The sequence below is a fragment of the Chenopodium quinoa genome, unplaced genomic scaffold (genome assembly GCF_001683475.1).
Source record: "Chenopodium quinoa cultivar QQ74 unplaced genomic scaffold, ASM168347v1, whole genome shotgun sequence".
Taxonomy (NCBI): domain Eukaryota; kingdom Viridiplantae; phylum Streptophyta; class Magnoliopsida; order Caryophyllales; family Amaranthaceae; genus Chenopodium; species Chenopodium quinoa.
In genome coordinates this window covers 2,712,458-2,730,162 of record NW_018743047.1, presented here as the reverse complement: position 1 = coordinate 2,730,162, position 17,705 = coordinate 2,712,458, and the positions used below count along the sequence as shown (strand labels likewise).

Here is a 17,705-nt window from a genome sequence, read left to right as displayed (position 1 = left end):
TATTTTAGCAAACCGAAAGTGTCAAACATCGTTGAAGCAACATCAAAGTTGGAGTTGTGGCATCGCCGACTTGGACATCCTTCGGAAAAAGTAGTAAAATTAATTCCTCACTGCACATTAGTAGTAGTAAAGATAATTTAAATACGGGTTGTGAAGTATGTATGCATGCATGCTAAGCATCCTAGAAACAAATTTCCTTTAAGTGATAATAAAGCATCTCGAATATTGATAGGTTGTCGTACACCTGTCAAAAATAAATTCCTAACAAAACCAACTAACAATGTCGTAGGGTAAGTAGGGTCGAATCCACAGGGAGATGGTATTCAATCTAGCCTCAAAGAAATTGGAGAAACTAAACTATGTCACGAAATTGGGATAGGGAAGTAGTCTAAATTAAAATAGGAATAAAACAATTGATAAAAAGACCTAGGGTTGTGGTTCACCATGCTTATAGTTTTGAATCTATCAAATATCAATAACAATTCAATCAATCAATTATCTAGAGCAACTGCTAAGCCTACGGTCGGGTCTTAACGCTCTTAATTCAACATATGTAGTTCGGTCGCTAACATAATCAGAATTGCTAATTGTAGGTAATAAGCCTTTAAAAGTAAGATCTTTCGATTCAAACTCTTATTAACAAAAATTAATCAAACAATTGATCAGGTTGCAAGATTAACAATAAAACACTATCAATTAGAGAAATCAATAATCAAAATATTAAAAACATCAATCAAGATTCAATGTATAAACATGGATTCCCAAACCCTAGAAATAAACTACTCTAGCATGAAATAAATGATAAAAACTAAATCTAATGAAGAAAGCATAATTAAAATCAAGAAAATAGAAATAAATACCTCAATAAATTGAAATTATAAACCCAAGAATCATCCATGGAAGAATCCATGGAGATGCCATGAGAAACTAGGGTTCAAGAGAAGAATCAAAAGAACGTAAAAATAAAAAGTATAAAAAGGCATAAAGGAAAATACTAATCCCTTGAGTATTTATAATAAACTTCCTAAATCTAATCTAAAAATAATTAAAGAAAAAAATAAGAAAATAATATATACATAAGTTGCAATATTATTAGATGATAAAGGATGACGTGGCACGAAGACTATGTACGATGTGGGACGACGAAGCTACTCGAGGCTTCAAGGGCTGCTCGACCAGACCTGCGGGCGCAGGCCTAGCCACGGCTTGGCAGTAGCATCAGGTGGCCACGAGTGGGCGCGGGGCAGAGGCGCAGCGAGCCCTGCGGTGTTACACTTCGTTGCTGATTGCATTGCTCATATTGAAACGGCCATATCTTCTGTTCTAGGAAGCGCTTTTGGGCGTGTGACCTATCATTGGAAAGCTCTTCAAGTCTAGTTTCCAACGCATTTGAATCGCTTCAATCCGATATGTAGAACTTAAGTTATGATCAAAAGAGTGAACAAAAGTCTGTTTTGCCACTTTGTAAAACATCGTTTAACTTCGTTTCTAACTCAAATTCAATTCCGAAAAGTGCATAACAACCCTTGGGGATGATATATTCATTCCTCATGCATATAAATCTCAAAATCAACATTCACGAACATGGTATCTACGATTAATAAGCTCGATTTGCAGCTTCCATCTAAATATCATCCGAATCAAGTCCAAACACTTCGAAAGCGTCCAAATAACTATAAAATCACCTGAAAAATCAAGATAAACACAAACGGAGCGTAATAGAGCACAAAAAAAAAACAACTTATGCATTTGCGTCCTAAAAAGCAACAAAAGACCTAAAAAGCTACTATAAACTTAGCATAAACGTGCCTATAAACTCTATATAAATATGACTCATCAAATATTTGAGAAAATTCATTGTGATTTGTGGGGTCCCTATCGACATGATTCGTCGTGTGGAGCTCGTTATTTTTTGACAATTGTTGATGATTATTCGAGAGCAATTTGGGCTTATTTGTTGATTGATAAATTAGAAGTTTTTCAAATGTTTATGGCTTTCATTGCTATGGTTGATCGACAATTTTCTCAAACAATTAAAGTGGTTCAAAGTGATAATGGTACAGAGTTTAATTTCTTACATGACTACTTCAGGGCTATTGGAATTTTGTTTCAAACATCATGTGTGGGGACACCCCAACAAAATGGTCGTGTAGAGAGAAAGCACAAACATATTTTGAATGTTAGTCGTGCTTTAAGATTTCAAGCAAAATTACCCATTTATTTTTGGGGTGAATATGTTCTCACTGCTGCGCATTTAATTAATCGTACCCCATCTCCTCTTTTGGAGAACAAAACCCCTTTTGAGATTTTGTTTGACAAACCTCCGTCCTTTGATGCTATTCGAACCTTTGGATGCTTATGTTTTGCTGATAATCAGAAAACTAAGGGCGATAAATTTGCTAGTCGTAGTCGCAAGTGTATTTTTGTGGGATATCCCTTTGGTAAAAAGGGATGGAGATTGTTTGATTTAAATACAAAAGAATTTTTTGTTTCACGAGACGTGAGATTTATTGAGGAAGTGTTCCGTTTGGGAGTCCAGAAGAAGTCAACATATCCAACAATGAGTACGTTGACCATAATATTGATGAGGATTTTTCAGAAATTATTTATGAAGAAGAAGTTGAGGTTAGAGAACCACAACATGAGAACTCGGCCCCCAATCCTTTCCATCCCAACGGCCTAGTGACAGATCACGCTTCACCAGCGCCCAACGGCCCACTATCTGATTCGCTTTCTGTTTAGCCCGCTAGTAATTCAGCGCCAGCTGGGCCGCGTGATGATCATCCCACGCAAGAGACAACTTCTGATGGGCCTCTTCCAATTGGGTCTACTGCTGGTAGGGATGGCAATGTATCTTGACCGGACCCGGATCGGACCCGGATCCGTGGATCCAGATCCGTTTTTCACGGATCTGGATCTTCAAATTTTGGACCCGACGGATTCGGGTCGGATCCGGGTCCTGCTGATAAAAACGGACCTGGATCTGGGTCTGGGCCCTAGACCCGGATCCAGATCCGTGGACCCTTTTTTTTTATTTTTCCTATTAAAAAAACTAAAATTATTTGTTTCTTTATTAAAAATGTTGATAATGTTAGAAATGATAAAGATTAACCCTTACAAGAGATGAATTTTGGATGCTCATATTACATACATCATCGTTGTTTTTTCACTAGCTCATATGTAACATCGTATTTTTTTTTGTTGTATATAATTTTAATTCAAAATATGAGTGTATAAGTTGGTTAATTTGGGGTTGAACTTAATAACCAACAACGTAAGTTTGAAATAAATTTTTTGACCCAAACATTACATTTATTGCAAAAAATTAGGCAAAATATATTGGACCCGTTTTGGACCCAAATCCAGGCCCGGATCCGTTGGACCCGACGGATCCGGATCCGGGTCTTCATTTTCTAGACCCGACGGATCCGGGTCGGATCTGGATCCTATTTACAAAAACGGATTTGGATCCGGGTCCATCCGGACCCGGTCCAGATTCGACCCGTTGCCATCCCTAACTGCTGGACAGCATGACCATGATAATGACTCAGGCTCACATGAACAAGACTTGGGTCGAGGCCATCGTCAAAAGTTTCCTAATGTCCTAAATCGTGATTTTGTGACACACACGGTTTTTGCTAATAGTCCACTCTCCTCCCCTTCCAGTCACTCCTCAGGTACTCCTTATCCTTTAGCACAATACATAAATTGTGACAATTTTTCTGTCAATTATCGACAATTTCTTGCAGCTATTGTTAAGGGTAATGACCCAAAATCGTTCAAAGAGGCAATGAAATATGATGGATGGCGCAAATCTATGAAGGAAGAAATCCGAGCTTTAGAGGATAATAGTACATGGACTCTAGAACGTCTTCCTCCCGGGAAACGCGCACTTGGCAGTCAATGGGTCTATAAGACCAAGTATTTATCTAATGGTGATATTGAGCGTCTTAAATCAAGATTAGTTGTGTTTGGTAATCACCAACAAGCTGGAATTGACTATGATGAGACTTTTGCTCTGGTTGCCAAGATGACTACCGTTCGTGCTTTTCTCGCAATCGCAGCTTGCAAAAATTGGGAAATACATCAAATGGATGTACAAAATGCTTTTTTACATGGTGACCTAGCAGAGGAAATATACATGAAGTTGCCCCCCGGGTTTGAAAGCTCCGATCCTTCTTTGGTGTGCAGGTTGCGCAAGTCATTGTATGGCTTGAAACAAGCACCTCGGTGTTGGTATGTGTAGACACCCATTTGTGTCTCCCCAAAACCAAACCCGGTGATGAGTGCCTTTCATGTCGAATCATAATCGAATGAAATGAAAGTGTGGAAAGGTCTGGTGTTGCGGAAAGTTTTAATTCTTTTCTCTTCTCTCTGTTTTTGAAAACTTTATTTTAAGAAAACAGCCAATCCAGTTTGGTTGGTCCATGATATGGGTCCAATAGTGGTGTAGTTGGATGGGGCTTGCAAAGACCTTTCCAACGATATATTATAAGCCCAATTCCGATGAATATTGAGGAAGTTATGGCCAATTTACTAAACTGGGCCCGGTTTGAGCTTTAAGTACGACCCAATGATCTAGGGGAGGGCCTAATATGATTTATCATTCCTAATGCAATTAGGAATGGTTTTGGTCTTCTAGAACATTCTAGAAGGTTTTATCATTCTTAATTCAATTAGGACTCTTCAGAGTTTTAATTAGATCAAATAGCATTTTCGACTGAAATTATATTATTTTATCTTCCAGTACGGGAAATTTATCAGATTTTCGAAAACGCGTTGAAATCCAATTTGGCGTCCAACCCCAGGCCTTGGCGCCTGGAATCAGGATTGGCGCCTGGCGCTAGCCACTGGTCCTGGCGCCAATGAGCCAGGGTTGGCGCCAAGGTTGTTTTGTGGTCTTCAGACTCTGTTTTGATAAATTATATTTTTTGGATGTTTTTCTCTATAAATGTCGTATCAAAAACTCCGTTTTTATTCATCAATTACCAATAATCAACTCTCTTCAATTACCATTCATTAATTCTCTCCATTTATCATCTACATCATTCATTCATCAATTTTCAATAACATTAATTCTTTAGCATTCTTTCTTCCTTGTATTTTTTTAATACAAAATTCCGCATTCACAAGGTCTAGATACACCTAGCCATATTCGAAGTTGCCTTCGCCCTAGACGTGAAAGGTTTTAATTTCTGAGGGTTTGGTCCCAAATCTCTATTTCAATTATTTAATTTAATTGTTTTGATTATTATTTTCCTTGAAGTTACTAACGTGTGTATTTTGTTATTAGAAAGAGGTACGAGGCATCCAAGTAAGTACTTTAATTGATTAATTGATATTATGATGTAGAAATCATGTTTGTATTGTTATTATGATATTCCTAGTATCATGTCTAGGGTAACTTTAATATTAAGTATGATTGCTATGATACCTTTTATTTTCTTCCTAATATTAATTCATGTTAGTATCATGTTAGGGTTAAAGATTTGATTTTTATCGCTTAGTGACATGCTAGGGTTTGTTATAAATCTTGTTAGTATCATGCCTAGGATCTTGCTATGCTTTAACATGATTATTGATTATGATCATTATTATTATTAATGATGTTGATTATTTATTATGTTGCTTGATTTTTTATTATTTATTGCTTGATCACCTTTTATTGCATGTTAAAGGGAATTGGTATTTGCAATCACGCTTAATAAGATAATTAATAATTTTGTTAGGTTAATTGTAATTATAAATTCAAGTGATCGCCAATAATAGTTTACTTGTGCATTAATATTCAACCAACATAGATTAAACAGGTTTAGGGTTAATCCTATTGATTGTATGTTAGTCAGAAAGCGCACATGAATACGATCTGAATAAAGTAGAGGCCTATTATTAGGGCAGGTTCAATCTCTTTTAGGTTGAACCATCATCCCCGAACCCTTATTTGGTTCATGAACTTATGGAGTTGACGATCTCTTGGATCGTTAAGGGGTGTAACCTTCATCCTATGAACGGTTTACAAGTTCCTTAAAAACTTGTTGGCGACTCTTTTGCTCTATCTTCTTCCCTTTTGGACGCTACCGTACTTTAGTGTATAATCACAGTGGGGTTCAAGCTAGTGGGATTTTTAAAGGCTTGAAATTATTCCCTACAGTATGCAAAGTTGACAACGGCTCTGAAACGGTATGGTTTTATCCAATCCTATTCAGATTACTCTTTATTCACATATACTAATGGAAAAACTCAAATCAATGTCTTAGTTTATGTGGATGATCTTATTATTTCTGGGAATGATTCCGCTGCACTTAAGGTTTTCAAAGCATATCTTAGTGATTGTTTTAAAATGAAAGATCTTGGTTCCCTTAAATATTTTTTGGGCATTGAGGTGGCTCGTAGTTCGTCCGGACTATTTTTGTGTCAGAGAAAGTATACTCTGGATATTATCTCTGAAACAAGATTATTGGGCGCTAGCTAAGCCTAGTGGGTTTCCCATGGAACAAAATCACATACTCGCTCATGCTAGTGGCGAATTTCTTCAGAATCCGGAAGCTTATCGTCGTCTTGTGGGACGGCTCATATATCTCGGAGTCACTAGACCGGATCTAGCTTACTCAGTTCACATTTTGTCGCAGTTCATGCAAGCACCACGCATAGAACATTGGGAGGCGGCCTTGAGAGTTGCTCGGTATCTCAAAGGATCTCTGGGCCAAGGCATATTATTGCGTTCGGATAGTGAGCTTACTTTAGAGGGTTGGTGTGACTCAGATTGGGCGGCGTGTCCTTTAACTCGACGCTCGTTGACAGGTTGGCTAGTGTTTTTAGGAAAATCACCGATTTCTTGGAAGACTAAAAAGCAACCTACAGTTTCTACTTCTTCTGCAGAGGCGGAGTACAGGTGTATGAATGAAGCCACTTGCGAATTAAAGTGGCTCAAGGGTTTATTGTTAAGTTTGGGTGTGCAACATCCTAAAGCTATTAAATTGTTCTGTGATAGTGAGTCAGCATTGCATATTGCGAGGAACCCTGTGTTTCATGAGCGTACGAAACACATAGAGGTTGATTGTCACTTTGTTCGTGATGCGATTACTGAAGGCTTAATTTCCCCGTCACATGTGTCCACTAAAGATCAATTGGCGGATATATTCACAAAGTCACTCGGAAAGGCACAGTTTGATAAACTTCTTTCCAAGTTGGGCATTTTTTATCCTACTGCTCCAACTTGAGGGGGGGTATTAGGATATATATTTAGGAAATATCATATATTTAGGAGAATAATTATTTGTCATGATATCTTTTCTATTTCCTTATCTTCTCTAGTTTCCATGTTTGTCTAGGACTAGGATTCTAGAGAGCTTTGTATTATATATTTCGACAGTAACCTTCAATGAAAGTCAAGCTATTTTTTGCCTAATTCTACAGTTATCCTTTAGACCTGTCATACAATAGTATAAAAAAATTGGTGACCCATTCCCTGCAAAACAGAAACATTAGGTTAGCTGAGTTAATCCCAATAGGTGAGGAAGCCCACACCCTACTTGAAATCTCACAAAATCTGAACAAGTGATTCATGTCTTCAGGCTCCCTTTTACAGAGATCACAATGACCACCCAAGTGAATTCCTCTTTTTCCCACGATGTCCCTGGTGGGAACAATATTATGTGAGATTTTCCAGATAAATAACTTCAGCTTTGGGGGGATTTTCACCTTCCATCACATCTTCCAAAATGCTGTGTGCTTTGGGCTCCATGTGGACACTTTAGATTTTGTTGCCGCCTTCCAGTAGCCTGATTTGAAGCTGAACTCACCTTTTTTTATCCAGTATCCATCTAAATTTATCCTTGCATTCTCGCGTGGGGATATGGATCGATAAGATATCTCTAGCTGTGTGTTCCTCAAAGTTCCTCCAGATCAGGCTAGCATTCCATCTCTTCTCTGAAGTCATAAGATCACTAACTTTATCTAAGGGACCCTCTGCATTTTGGTTTCGCAACGTTACCCTGATTTTCCTCACCCAGAAAATAACATACTATTAAAATACAATGAGCATATACCTAGAATGAAAGGAACATACTATTAAAATATAACGAACATATTTCTATAATGAAAAGAACATGCGTACTATTTAATAATAATGTTCTTTATCATCATGTTCTTTGATTGTCAATATAATTTACTTTTATTTATGACATAATATTAATTGTTTATTTTGAAATTTTCTTTAAATTTTGTCTTTAGATTATGGTGGTTGAATACAAATAATATTCATTACATTATATTATTATGTTCATTATTAATATTACGGATTTTCCTTAGATATATATAAAGAATATAAAGCTGGATGTTTTTTTTACAAAATAGTTATATGTTCTTTAGAAAACAACTATATGTTCATTACAAAATAACTATATGTGATATAAAATAGATACTTCCTCCGTTACGCATTATGTGCAACAAACCTTGTTGCACGTTTTCCAAGATAAATTTTGTTAATGCTGATTAACTAAGTGAAAGGTGTGTGATTAAGGGTAGGAGAGAGAATTAATGGCCACCACCACAAACTGCCATAGACGACTCCTCTACACCACCTACCAGCAACAACATCCACCACCACCCACTCGCCGTTAGCACGTAACCACCACCACCATACCTAGCTAGGCCTACCCCGTAACCACCAACACCACCACCATGATTCGAAAACCCACCAGCCAAATTGCAGAACCCCATTACCTGAGAAAAATCGCGACATCGCGAAACCCCACCAACCAAATCGCGAAAACCTACCACCTGAGTGACGCAATATCGCGAAACCCCACTAGCCAGATCACCTGGGATGGGTTTGATTGGGGTTTTCCTAGAGATCTCGGCGCGACAGGGGTAGGTTTGGGCGACTTGGGTGGGGAATTTTGCGGCGACATGAATGGAGGGGAAGTGCTCACTGCTCAGGGGGATTCGAGGTTGGGGCTAGGTGTGTGGGTGGGAGATTTCGGCTGGGGTGGATTCGGACCGTCGCTTTGAAAGAAGACCGAGAAAAGTGGTGGTGGTGGTGGCGGCGGCGGCGGCGGGGTGGCTTCGAGGGAAGTGAAGGAAACGTTGGTGATAATGGTGGTGGATGCGGTTGTGAGGGAGGAGAGAGATTGGGATGAGTTTAGATTAATTAATTTTGGTTAATATGTTAATAACATATAATCTTAATCATTTAATATGTGTTAGTAAAGCTAACTAAGGGTACATTGGTCATTTTAAGTAAAAAACTACTAAAAGAGGAAAGTTTTAGTTTGTTGCAGATAATGTGTAACATCCATTTTTGGAAAATGTTGCACATAATATGTAACGGAGGAAGTATATGTTCTTTACAAAATAACTATATGTTCTTTATTGAACAACTATATGTTCATTCTACCTTAAAAAAAATGGATGCACAGAGTATTATCGTGCATCCGCCCTCAGGGGAAAAATTTCACATTAGTATACCTTTTTTCCATCTCAATTGCGGGTAAAATTAAGAGATATATGAATTTTGCACGAAATCAAGGTGGGTAATAATAATAATAATAATAATAATAATAATAATAATGAGGCCACTCTTTCGAATTTGAGTTCAAAACACCCTTCTTCTCCTCCTCCATCATTACATGTTGATCAACTTTATCTCGTTTCTTCGTCTACTGTTGTTTTGGATCGAATTAAGAGTTTCCCTTGTGGCACATCGTGTGGTATGGACGGGTTACGTGCTCAACACCTTATTGATTGCTTGAGTGGTGTTGTTGTGGCTATCTCAGATGAGTTGGTTGACTCTATTTCCAGGGTGGTTAATCTATTTTTAGCCAGTAGATGTTCAATGGAGCTAGGAGAGTATATTGCTAGTGCTCCACTCACACCTCTAGTCAAGCCCGGTGGTATCCGTCCTATAGTTGTGGGTAATGTTTGGCGACGTTTGGTTTCAAAGGCCGGTGCTGTCATGTTTGGGAAGTCTTTGGGCAGTTACTTTGATGGTCTTCAATTTGGCGTTAGGGTTTCTTCAAGTGGTGAGGCAATTGTTCATCTTGTGAATCGGTTGATTGAGGATCGTGGTTCGAATGTTGGTCTTTCAATGTTATTGGTGGATTTTCGAAATGCCTTCAATCTAGTTGATCATGAGGTCATGTTACGTGAAGTCCGTCGTCGTTGTCCAGGTATCTCGCGGTGGGTTGAATTCTTCTACTCTAATCCAGCCAGATTGTATTATGGGGACCACACCTTATGGTCGTCTCAGGGGGTGCAGCAAGGTGATCCCCTTGGTTCTCTGCTTTTTGCTTTGGTTTTACAACCCCTTGTGTGTAAAATTAGAGACACTTTTGATGTATGTCTTCAGGCTTGGTATTTGGATGACGGCACTGTTATTGGTGACACGTTGGTGGTGGGGAAGGTTCTACAATTAAGTATGGAGGAAGGACCTCGATTTAGGTTACATCTTAACGTGGAAAAAACCAAAGTCTTCTAGCCTATAGAAGACCCTTGAAGCAGGCTTGTGGGTGTCTTTCCACCTAACATTGCTCGACCTTTGCGTGGTATTAAGTTGCTTGGTGGTCTCGCTAGTTCTGATTCCAATTTTAGTAGTGAACTTGTGATGCATAGGGTGACCAAGACCATTACGCTTATGGATAAGGTTGCTATGCTGGATGATCCACAGTGTGACCTGTTGTTACTTAGGGCGTGTACCAGATCGAGTTTCTAAACTCTACTTTGCATTGTGTAGTTGTCCCCCAAGTAATTTTGAGGCGGCTCAGCGCACATTATTCGACGAGGCTCTTCGTTCTTCCTTGGAGAGTATTGTTACTGCTTCAGGGCCTGGGTTTGGTGACTGTCAGTGGCGCCTTGCCACCTTACCATTTGCGTTTGGAGGGCTTGGTGTTTATTCCACAGGTGATGTTCGGCATTATGCATTTCTTGCTTCTTGGTTACAGTCTGCTGGCTTGTAGACGAAGCTTCTACGACATGCTGACATTGTTGGTCTTGGTCGAGCTTTTAAAGATGCATTGAGTCTGTTTAGTGGCATGGTGAAGTCTGATTTTTTGAGTAATCCTAGTGAGGTTGCTGCCCCGAAACTCATGAATAAATTGGAAGATATATATTTCACGAAGGTTACCGCTTCTGCAGAATCTACCTTTTCATTATCTCCTCAACTATCAGCATTATGGAAATCTTAGCAGGGAGATCACACGACTGCTTGGCTTTGGGCCGTCCCTATTTCGGGTTTGGGTCAGACGATGAACACAAAACCTTATCGATGTGTGTTGTCATATCGGTTGGGTGTTCCATTATTCTCTGTCTCGACGTCGTGCTCATCTGCTTGTTCGAGGGTTTTTGCTGGGGATATTTTCGGTGATCACGCAGTGTTGTGTGCTGGTATGGTGGGTATTAAACATCGGCATAATGTTGTTCGGAATACCCTGGTTGATGTTTGGTATCGTTCTGGGATTTCAGCGAGAAAAGAGGTTGACATTGGGTTGTCTGGAGAAAATGACAAGGCCCTCAAACCTGCAGATGTGTTACTTTATTCTTGGGATCGTGGTCGCGATATCTGTGTTTATTTGATAGGGTCTTCTCCTTTGACACAGTCAAGGCTATCTGACTTCATTCATGGGCGGGTTGTGGCTGATGCGGCTCATCGGAAGCGGGTTAAGTATGAAGCTCGATGTCAGGCAATTAGATATGGTTTCATTCCCTTCTCCTTTTTCTCACTTGGGGAATTAGAAAAGGAGGTTGTTGCATTGCTTAAGTGGGTTTTAAAATTTTCGACGACGCAAGACATTAGGGCACGTGCTGCTGCTCATATAGTTACTAGGATTAGATTTGCTATGGCTAGAGGAGTAGGGGCCCAGATTGTATCTCGACTACCCACTAACTTTTTATAGGTTATATGACTTTGTCTCTTTTTGAGATATAATAATAATAATAATAATAATAATAATAATAATAATAATAATGATGATGATGATGATGTACGGAGTACTAAGTATTTGTAACGTGAAAGAAAATAAACTACTTCATATGTTTTTAGTGCAAAAAAGTCAATAATGCTACGCTGCGTTCCAAAATATATTTTCTCCTTCGCAAGTCCCTCCTTAACATTACAAATACCCAGTAATGAACAGTCCAACAAGTCTGGACTCTAATACTATATTAAATTTCGAAATAATATGAAATAGGGTTGGGTAATTCGAATAAGAAAGAGGAGAGTTCGGTGCACAACCAAGGCTTAGGAGCTTCCGCACTAAAACCTATTGATAATAGTAGGAGTTAGTCATGTACCTTATAAAGTGGAACCGGCTCTCTTCTTTCTCCAAAGTAGGACCCTCACAAGTGGACGACAATGGGTTTCAACAAAATTCTCGAAAATGAAATATTAACCCTTTAATTATCCCCTCAGTAAGTTTAGCCCCATAAATATTACCCTCTTAATTACATAAATATTACCCTCTTAATTACTTCATGGAATCCAAACATGCCCTTAGAGAAGGAACAATATTAGTCTTTAGAAAATGATTTTCTATTAGATGTTTTCCATCGGAACAACGAAACCTTAGATTGTGTCCTTCGTGCGATGGGAAGTTTAGTTTCATAAATTGTTAGTCAATTATTGCATGATTTTTTCATTCAAACAATGAGGGCCTAACGGCTTCTTTCCACCCAATTATTGTCCACCAAATACCTTAAATAGTTTTAAAGTTAATAATTGTCAATAGTTTCATGTATATGATTAAATGACAATGTCAAAAAACTTATTTCTATTTAATAATTTTTTTTTATTCGAATTTCTATTTAATAATTAATTGTGCACCACAAAGCCAAAGAAGTTTTGATGTCAATAATTTGTTGATGGTTTCATGTATATTTACTTTAGCATACATGACAAAATCTAATAATTTGTCATGGACCCAAATATAATGTAGACAATAAATTTTGATATTCTTTTTGCAGTATGGAGTAAGAAAAAATCAATAAAACAAAGGATTACAAGAATGAATGAAACAAATTATGAGATTTGTTATGTTTCCCTACCCAACAGAATGGGAAGAAAACTTTGTATAGGAGTATAAAGGTTTACTAATTACATGTGAGATTGTATACTTCGTATATCATGAACAAAATTTGCAAGGGAACATTTTGTCGCGATTTTAATTAAATCATCTAGGAAGGTTATTTAAACTGGAAATCGAGCCCGATGTTCATTCCATTGTAAGCAATTGGTGCATACATCCAATGCTCATCAGAGCTTAGTAGCTGCAAAAATTATGCAAATTAAAATTAATATTTAATCTAAATCATATAATTGCAAAAAAAGAATCTTTTTTTTAGACGCGATAAAATGTACAAGTACAATTTTTATTTCGTTTTGTTTTGTTTTTTTTTTTTTTTTTTTTACCTTGATTTGAAGTTGTAAGAACTTGACATACTGCACAGCTTCCTCAAGCATGGTGCTGATATCAACCTACAACATATCATGTAAACAATTAGTTGACTTTACGAACATTCCTTAAGCACATTGAATTAATCCATAAAATATAGTTCAACGAATATGCTACTATGCCGCATGAATTAGTCAAATACTCCTTTTAATATTGCAAGTATATTATGGCAAGAAATAATTCGAAAATGATGTTATGAATTTTTTTTTGTTTTGTTTAACATAACTAGTTGAGCTATAACATACGTTGGTTTGAATGTGATTGTCACATTTTAGGTTATGATATTGACATGTCTTGTTACTCTATATAAAAGTAGTACTTCCTCTATTTTGTTAATGTTGATTTGACTTTGTCCATTTTTTAATGCATATTGTTTACCATGTAAAAAATTTGAAAATTTTAAAACACTTATTGAAAATGAATATAACAAGACTATTTTTTCTTATATACCATATATAAATTAAATACAAATGCAATTACGAGTAAGTTATGTAAGTAAAATTTCTAAGACCGATAAATATTGTCTTCAATAAATCATCACCCTATATGTAATATGCAATGTCAATAGATATAAATATTTTTTTTAAATAGACTAATGTCAATTTTTGAAACAAAAGAGAAAAACAAATAGTTTAAAACAATCAATTAAACACATTGTTCAATCTTGTGTTTTTACCTTAGTTCCATTGGGCACAAGGCTTTGCAAGATTTTCAATCTCTCATTAATTCTTTCTCTCCTTTTCTGTTTCATAAAAAAAATCAATTTAGTTCATGTACATTGCCCAAAAAAAGATAATTTTAAGTACAAATTGTGGTAAAAATTTATAGATAGGTGATTTACCCTTGCATATAGACTTTGAGGATCAGTAGCAGACCCTCTGCTGGCTCTTGTTTTACCATTAGAATTAAGAACAGTAGTCGTCGTTGTCGTTGTCGTCGTTGTAGTCCCCTTAGAGCTGCAATCATCTTCTAAACTACCGCTGCTTGAGCTCTGTCTATTCACTGCTATTCCATCGTTTTCCTTCTCATCATCATCGCCGCCTAAGGCTGATAGACTCTGGCTTCTTTTCACCCTTACACTCCTCTTTCCCTTTTGAACACCCTGCATTTTTCAATAATGCGATCAATCACCCAAAATATTGTAATGTACTCCCTCCGTTACTAAATGATAGGCCATATTTGATTTGCGACTTTTTGTAAGGAATTGACTTAAAATTACAATTACTGTTACAATATTATGTTATAAAATTTAGTGGTCTATTATTTTGAGACGAACTAAAATAGAAATGTGACATTATGTGAGACAGGGGTCATATTATTTTGAGACGAACAAAAATAGAGATGTGACATTTTATTTTGAGACGTAATAATCTGAAAGTAACCAATTAAAAGAAAATGTAAAAAAATTAGCTTACCTCTAAAACTCTGCCTCTTTTCTTAGAATTGTAAGAGGAATCACAAATTTTATCCTCAGCAGCAGGATCCAACTGAGACTGATCTTCATCGACGTCTGCATTATTGATCGCGCCATTGTCCTGATCATCCATATGACACTGGAGGAAATCAATAGGCAGGGATGATGCATTACTAGCCGCGGCTGCTAATTGTTGATGATGATGATTATTATTATTATTATCACCAAAATAATTGTGATAATGAACCTCATGATCATGACTGCTCCTATTATAACTACTCTCTTGTGAATAACGGTACAAATTTTGAGAGTTAGAGGTGGAATCAGAAGAATAATAAGATGAACCACCTTCTGCATTGTTATTATTATTATTGTTATTGTTAGTATTATTAGCAATAATGTGGTAATGATGATGATGGCTGTAATTGAGATTTACGTCGTTAGGATTAGGAAACAATTGAGCCATAAAATCGGCCTCTTCGTTGACACACACAGCAGCATTGAAGTTGCTCCATTCTCCTCCTTCCATACTGTCTCGAGTTATTAGTAGGATTGAAGTATTGCAGGAGGAGAAGGAGAATGCTGCTGTGTTTGTTATTATATAGTTAGAATTTTGTAAAGTTTATTTAAGTTTCAAGTATTAGTTTTTTCGAAACTTACAAGCTAGTTAATAATTTGGATGAGGATGGATGAGATGATCATGTTTTAGTTTATATATTATGTCAATAATATAACAGAACCAAAGGAGTAGAGAATAAAATTGACCTTGCCATAAACTGTTTTCTGTTTAACTAAATGATTAGCTGTTGAGAAGATTAACAAATATTAATGTCATTATCCAAGTACATCAGCAACACGAGTCTACTACGATGGGACCCATGACAGCTAATAGCAGGAACTTAAGTATTCCGGTTGGTGGTCATAAAATAATAATAAACACGTTTGTTCACAATTAGTTGTCACATTGTCTCAACCTTTTGTAATCACAGACAACATTACTTTTATCATAAAAGTCCTTTATAATAGTCGTGTTATTTCTATTTTTTCCCTCGAAGGGATGTCAATCCCTGACATGGATCGGCCTGAAGTTAATGAGAGAAACTAAACTTGATCTGAACCAAGCCTAGGTAGAACGAAATTACCTCAGTTTGAGCCATTGCATTTCTCATATTTTATCATGATATTGATTATTACCACATTTGCGATAGCTTTTTTTAGCACGACCCAAAATCTAACCCAAACCCAACCTATCGGCCTATCCCCCATCCTAAAAGGTGACAATGTGGGCGTAAAATGTAAAATGAGTTAGTATATGTGACTATTAGTTTCAGACAGGTCAGATAATGTATCGGGGCTAGAAAAACATTAGAATGAACAAGGATGGAGAAATGGTTACAAATACAATCCAATGATTGAATAGAGAATGTAGTACGAGTTATATAATTGGTAGTACCAGACAATTAATTGCTTTTTTAGAATAATAAAAAGAAAAGGAATAAATTTTTGGATGGAGGGTTAGAGAAAGAATCCCACCTCTTAGCAACTTGCAAGGACGTGCAACGAGTTCTCTATGTTTTTATGCAAAAATAAAATAGACTAAGATTAAGATCTTTCAAGCTACAAATGAGACCTTATTATAAAAATTAAATATATATAATATAAGTTAGAGAATATACTTTGATACAGACAAATATCTGCTTACGCCATTTTTTGATTAGTAATGTCTTCTTCAATGTTCTGTAATTTTGTTAATAATTATATTATTGTGGATTAGTGCTTGTTGATTGATGACTTGTTTACACAATATCCCCTGATCAACAACTGCATCTGTTAGCTAATGATCGTATTTCGTATACTATCTCCCTAGACAGTTAAGGGATTTTTAGAGAGGAACAAGATCGTATGTGACTTGGCAACCAGATTATGTACTTGTACTAGTTCATGCACCGTATTAAAAATTCACCAAAGAACTTTTGTCTGCTCGATCTATTATTTTTCTTTGTGATCCGTTTGTCTTGGAATAATTTGTGATTTAATTTGATGAAGGTGATCAGTTTGTCTTGGAATTAAAAAAAAAAAAAAAAAAAAAAAAAAAAAAAAAAAAAAAAAAAAAAAAAAAAAACTTGCTACATTGTTCAAGATGATCTGTTACATTACTTATTTAGGCAAGACTAGTCGCGAAAGGTGTTTTTTTGTTTTAACAGACCAACCATAATGAAGGCTCTAACCTTCTTTATATACCGAGTAATACACATGTATGTAGACAATGTAGTTTAGTAAAACTGTTTGCATTATTACATAATTACCAATTAAGTTTATTATACTTGATCCTCTGGTGACTTTAAATAGATTGTATTAATTGCTTGAAAGACATTTTGTATAAGCATCAGCTAGTTGAATAATGTGAATCGATACATACTTATGATCAACATGCTTATTGAAAAACTGATATTCAATCTTGATGTACCTGCTTCTATTGTACATGTTGAACATGATTAACAATACGATAGGTAGGATAAACACTGTCACGACTCACGAAGTAGTTTGATTGAACATCTGATAACCTGACCAAGACCAGCAAGAAGAGATCTTTTTCATAATGTACTTATGACTGTCAAAATAGAAATTTCTGAATGGTTATAGACCAACACGAGAAAGAAAGTTGTACAGCTAGCGCTATATATTAAGGATTGTGTTAGGAGCAAATAGGGATGCATGTGCTGCTGTACACTTGTGCTTATTATTTTACAAACACAGCCATGGGCAGCAGTCCTGTCGAGAGCAGGGCTGCAGGGCAGAAGGCAGAGATCTTCACCACTGGCAGGCATCCATGTCAACTGCAACGG

The 17,705-nt window shown here is 36.7% G+C and overlaps 1 protein-coding gene across 1 annotated transcript; it reads right to left on the bottom strand.

Moving 5' to 3' along the window:
* Positions 1 to 12,976: 12,976 nt before the first annotated feature.
* Positions 12,977 to 15,520, bottom strand: LOC110730656 (transcription factor bHLH54-like). The gene is made up of 5 exons (XM_021910470.1): positions 14,861 to 15,520; positions 14,287 to 14,547; positions 14,122 to 14,187; positions 13,403 to 13,468; positions 12,977 to 13,260 (listed from the first exon to the last, which is right to left on the bottom strand). The coding sequence occupies exons 1-5, from the start codon at positions 15,386 to 15,388 to the stop codon at positions 13,177 to 13,179; spliced, it is 1,005 nt and encodes a 334-aa protein (XP_021766162.1). The 5' UTR covers positions 15,389 to 15,520; the 3' UTR covers positions 12,977 to 13,176.
* Between the last annotated feature and the right edge of the window lie 2,185 nt (positions 15,521 to 17,705).

Bases quoted from the DNA above. Each gene is read 5' to 3' on its own strand.
- LOC110730656 (XM_021910470.1), bottom strand. From the start codon at position 15,388: ATGGAAGGAGGAGAATGGAGCAACTTCAATGCTGCTGTGTGTGTCAAC. The intron at 14,548-14,860 runs GTAAGCTAATTT...TGAAAAATGCAG, and splicing joins AAAGAGGCAGAGTTTTAGAG to GGTGTTCAAAAGGGAAAGAG. The intron at 13,469-14,121 runs GTAAAAACACAA...GATATGTTGTAG, and splicing joins TTGTGCCCAATGGAACTAAG to GTTGATATCAGCACCATGCT.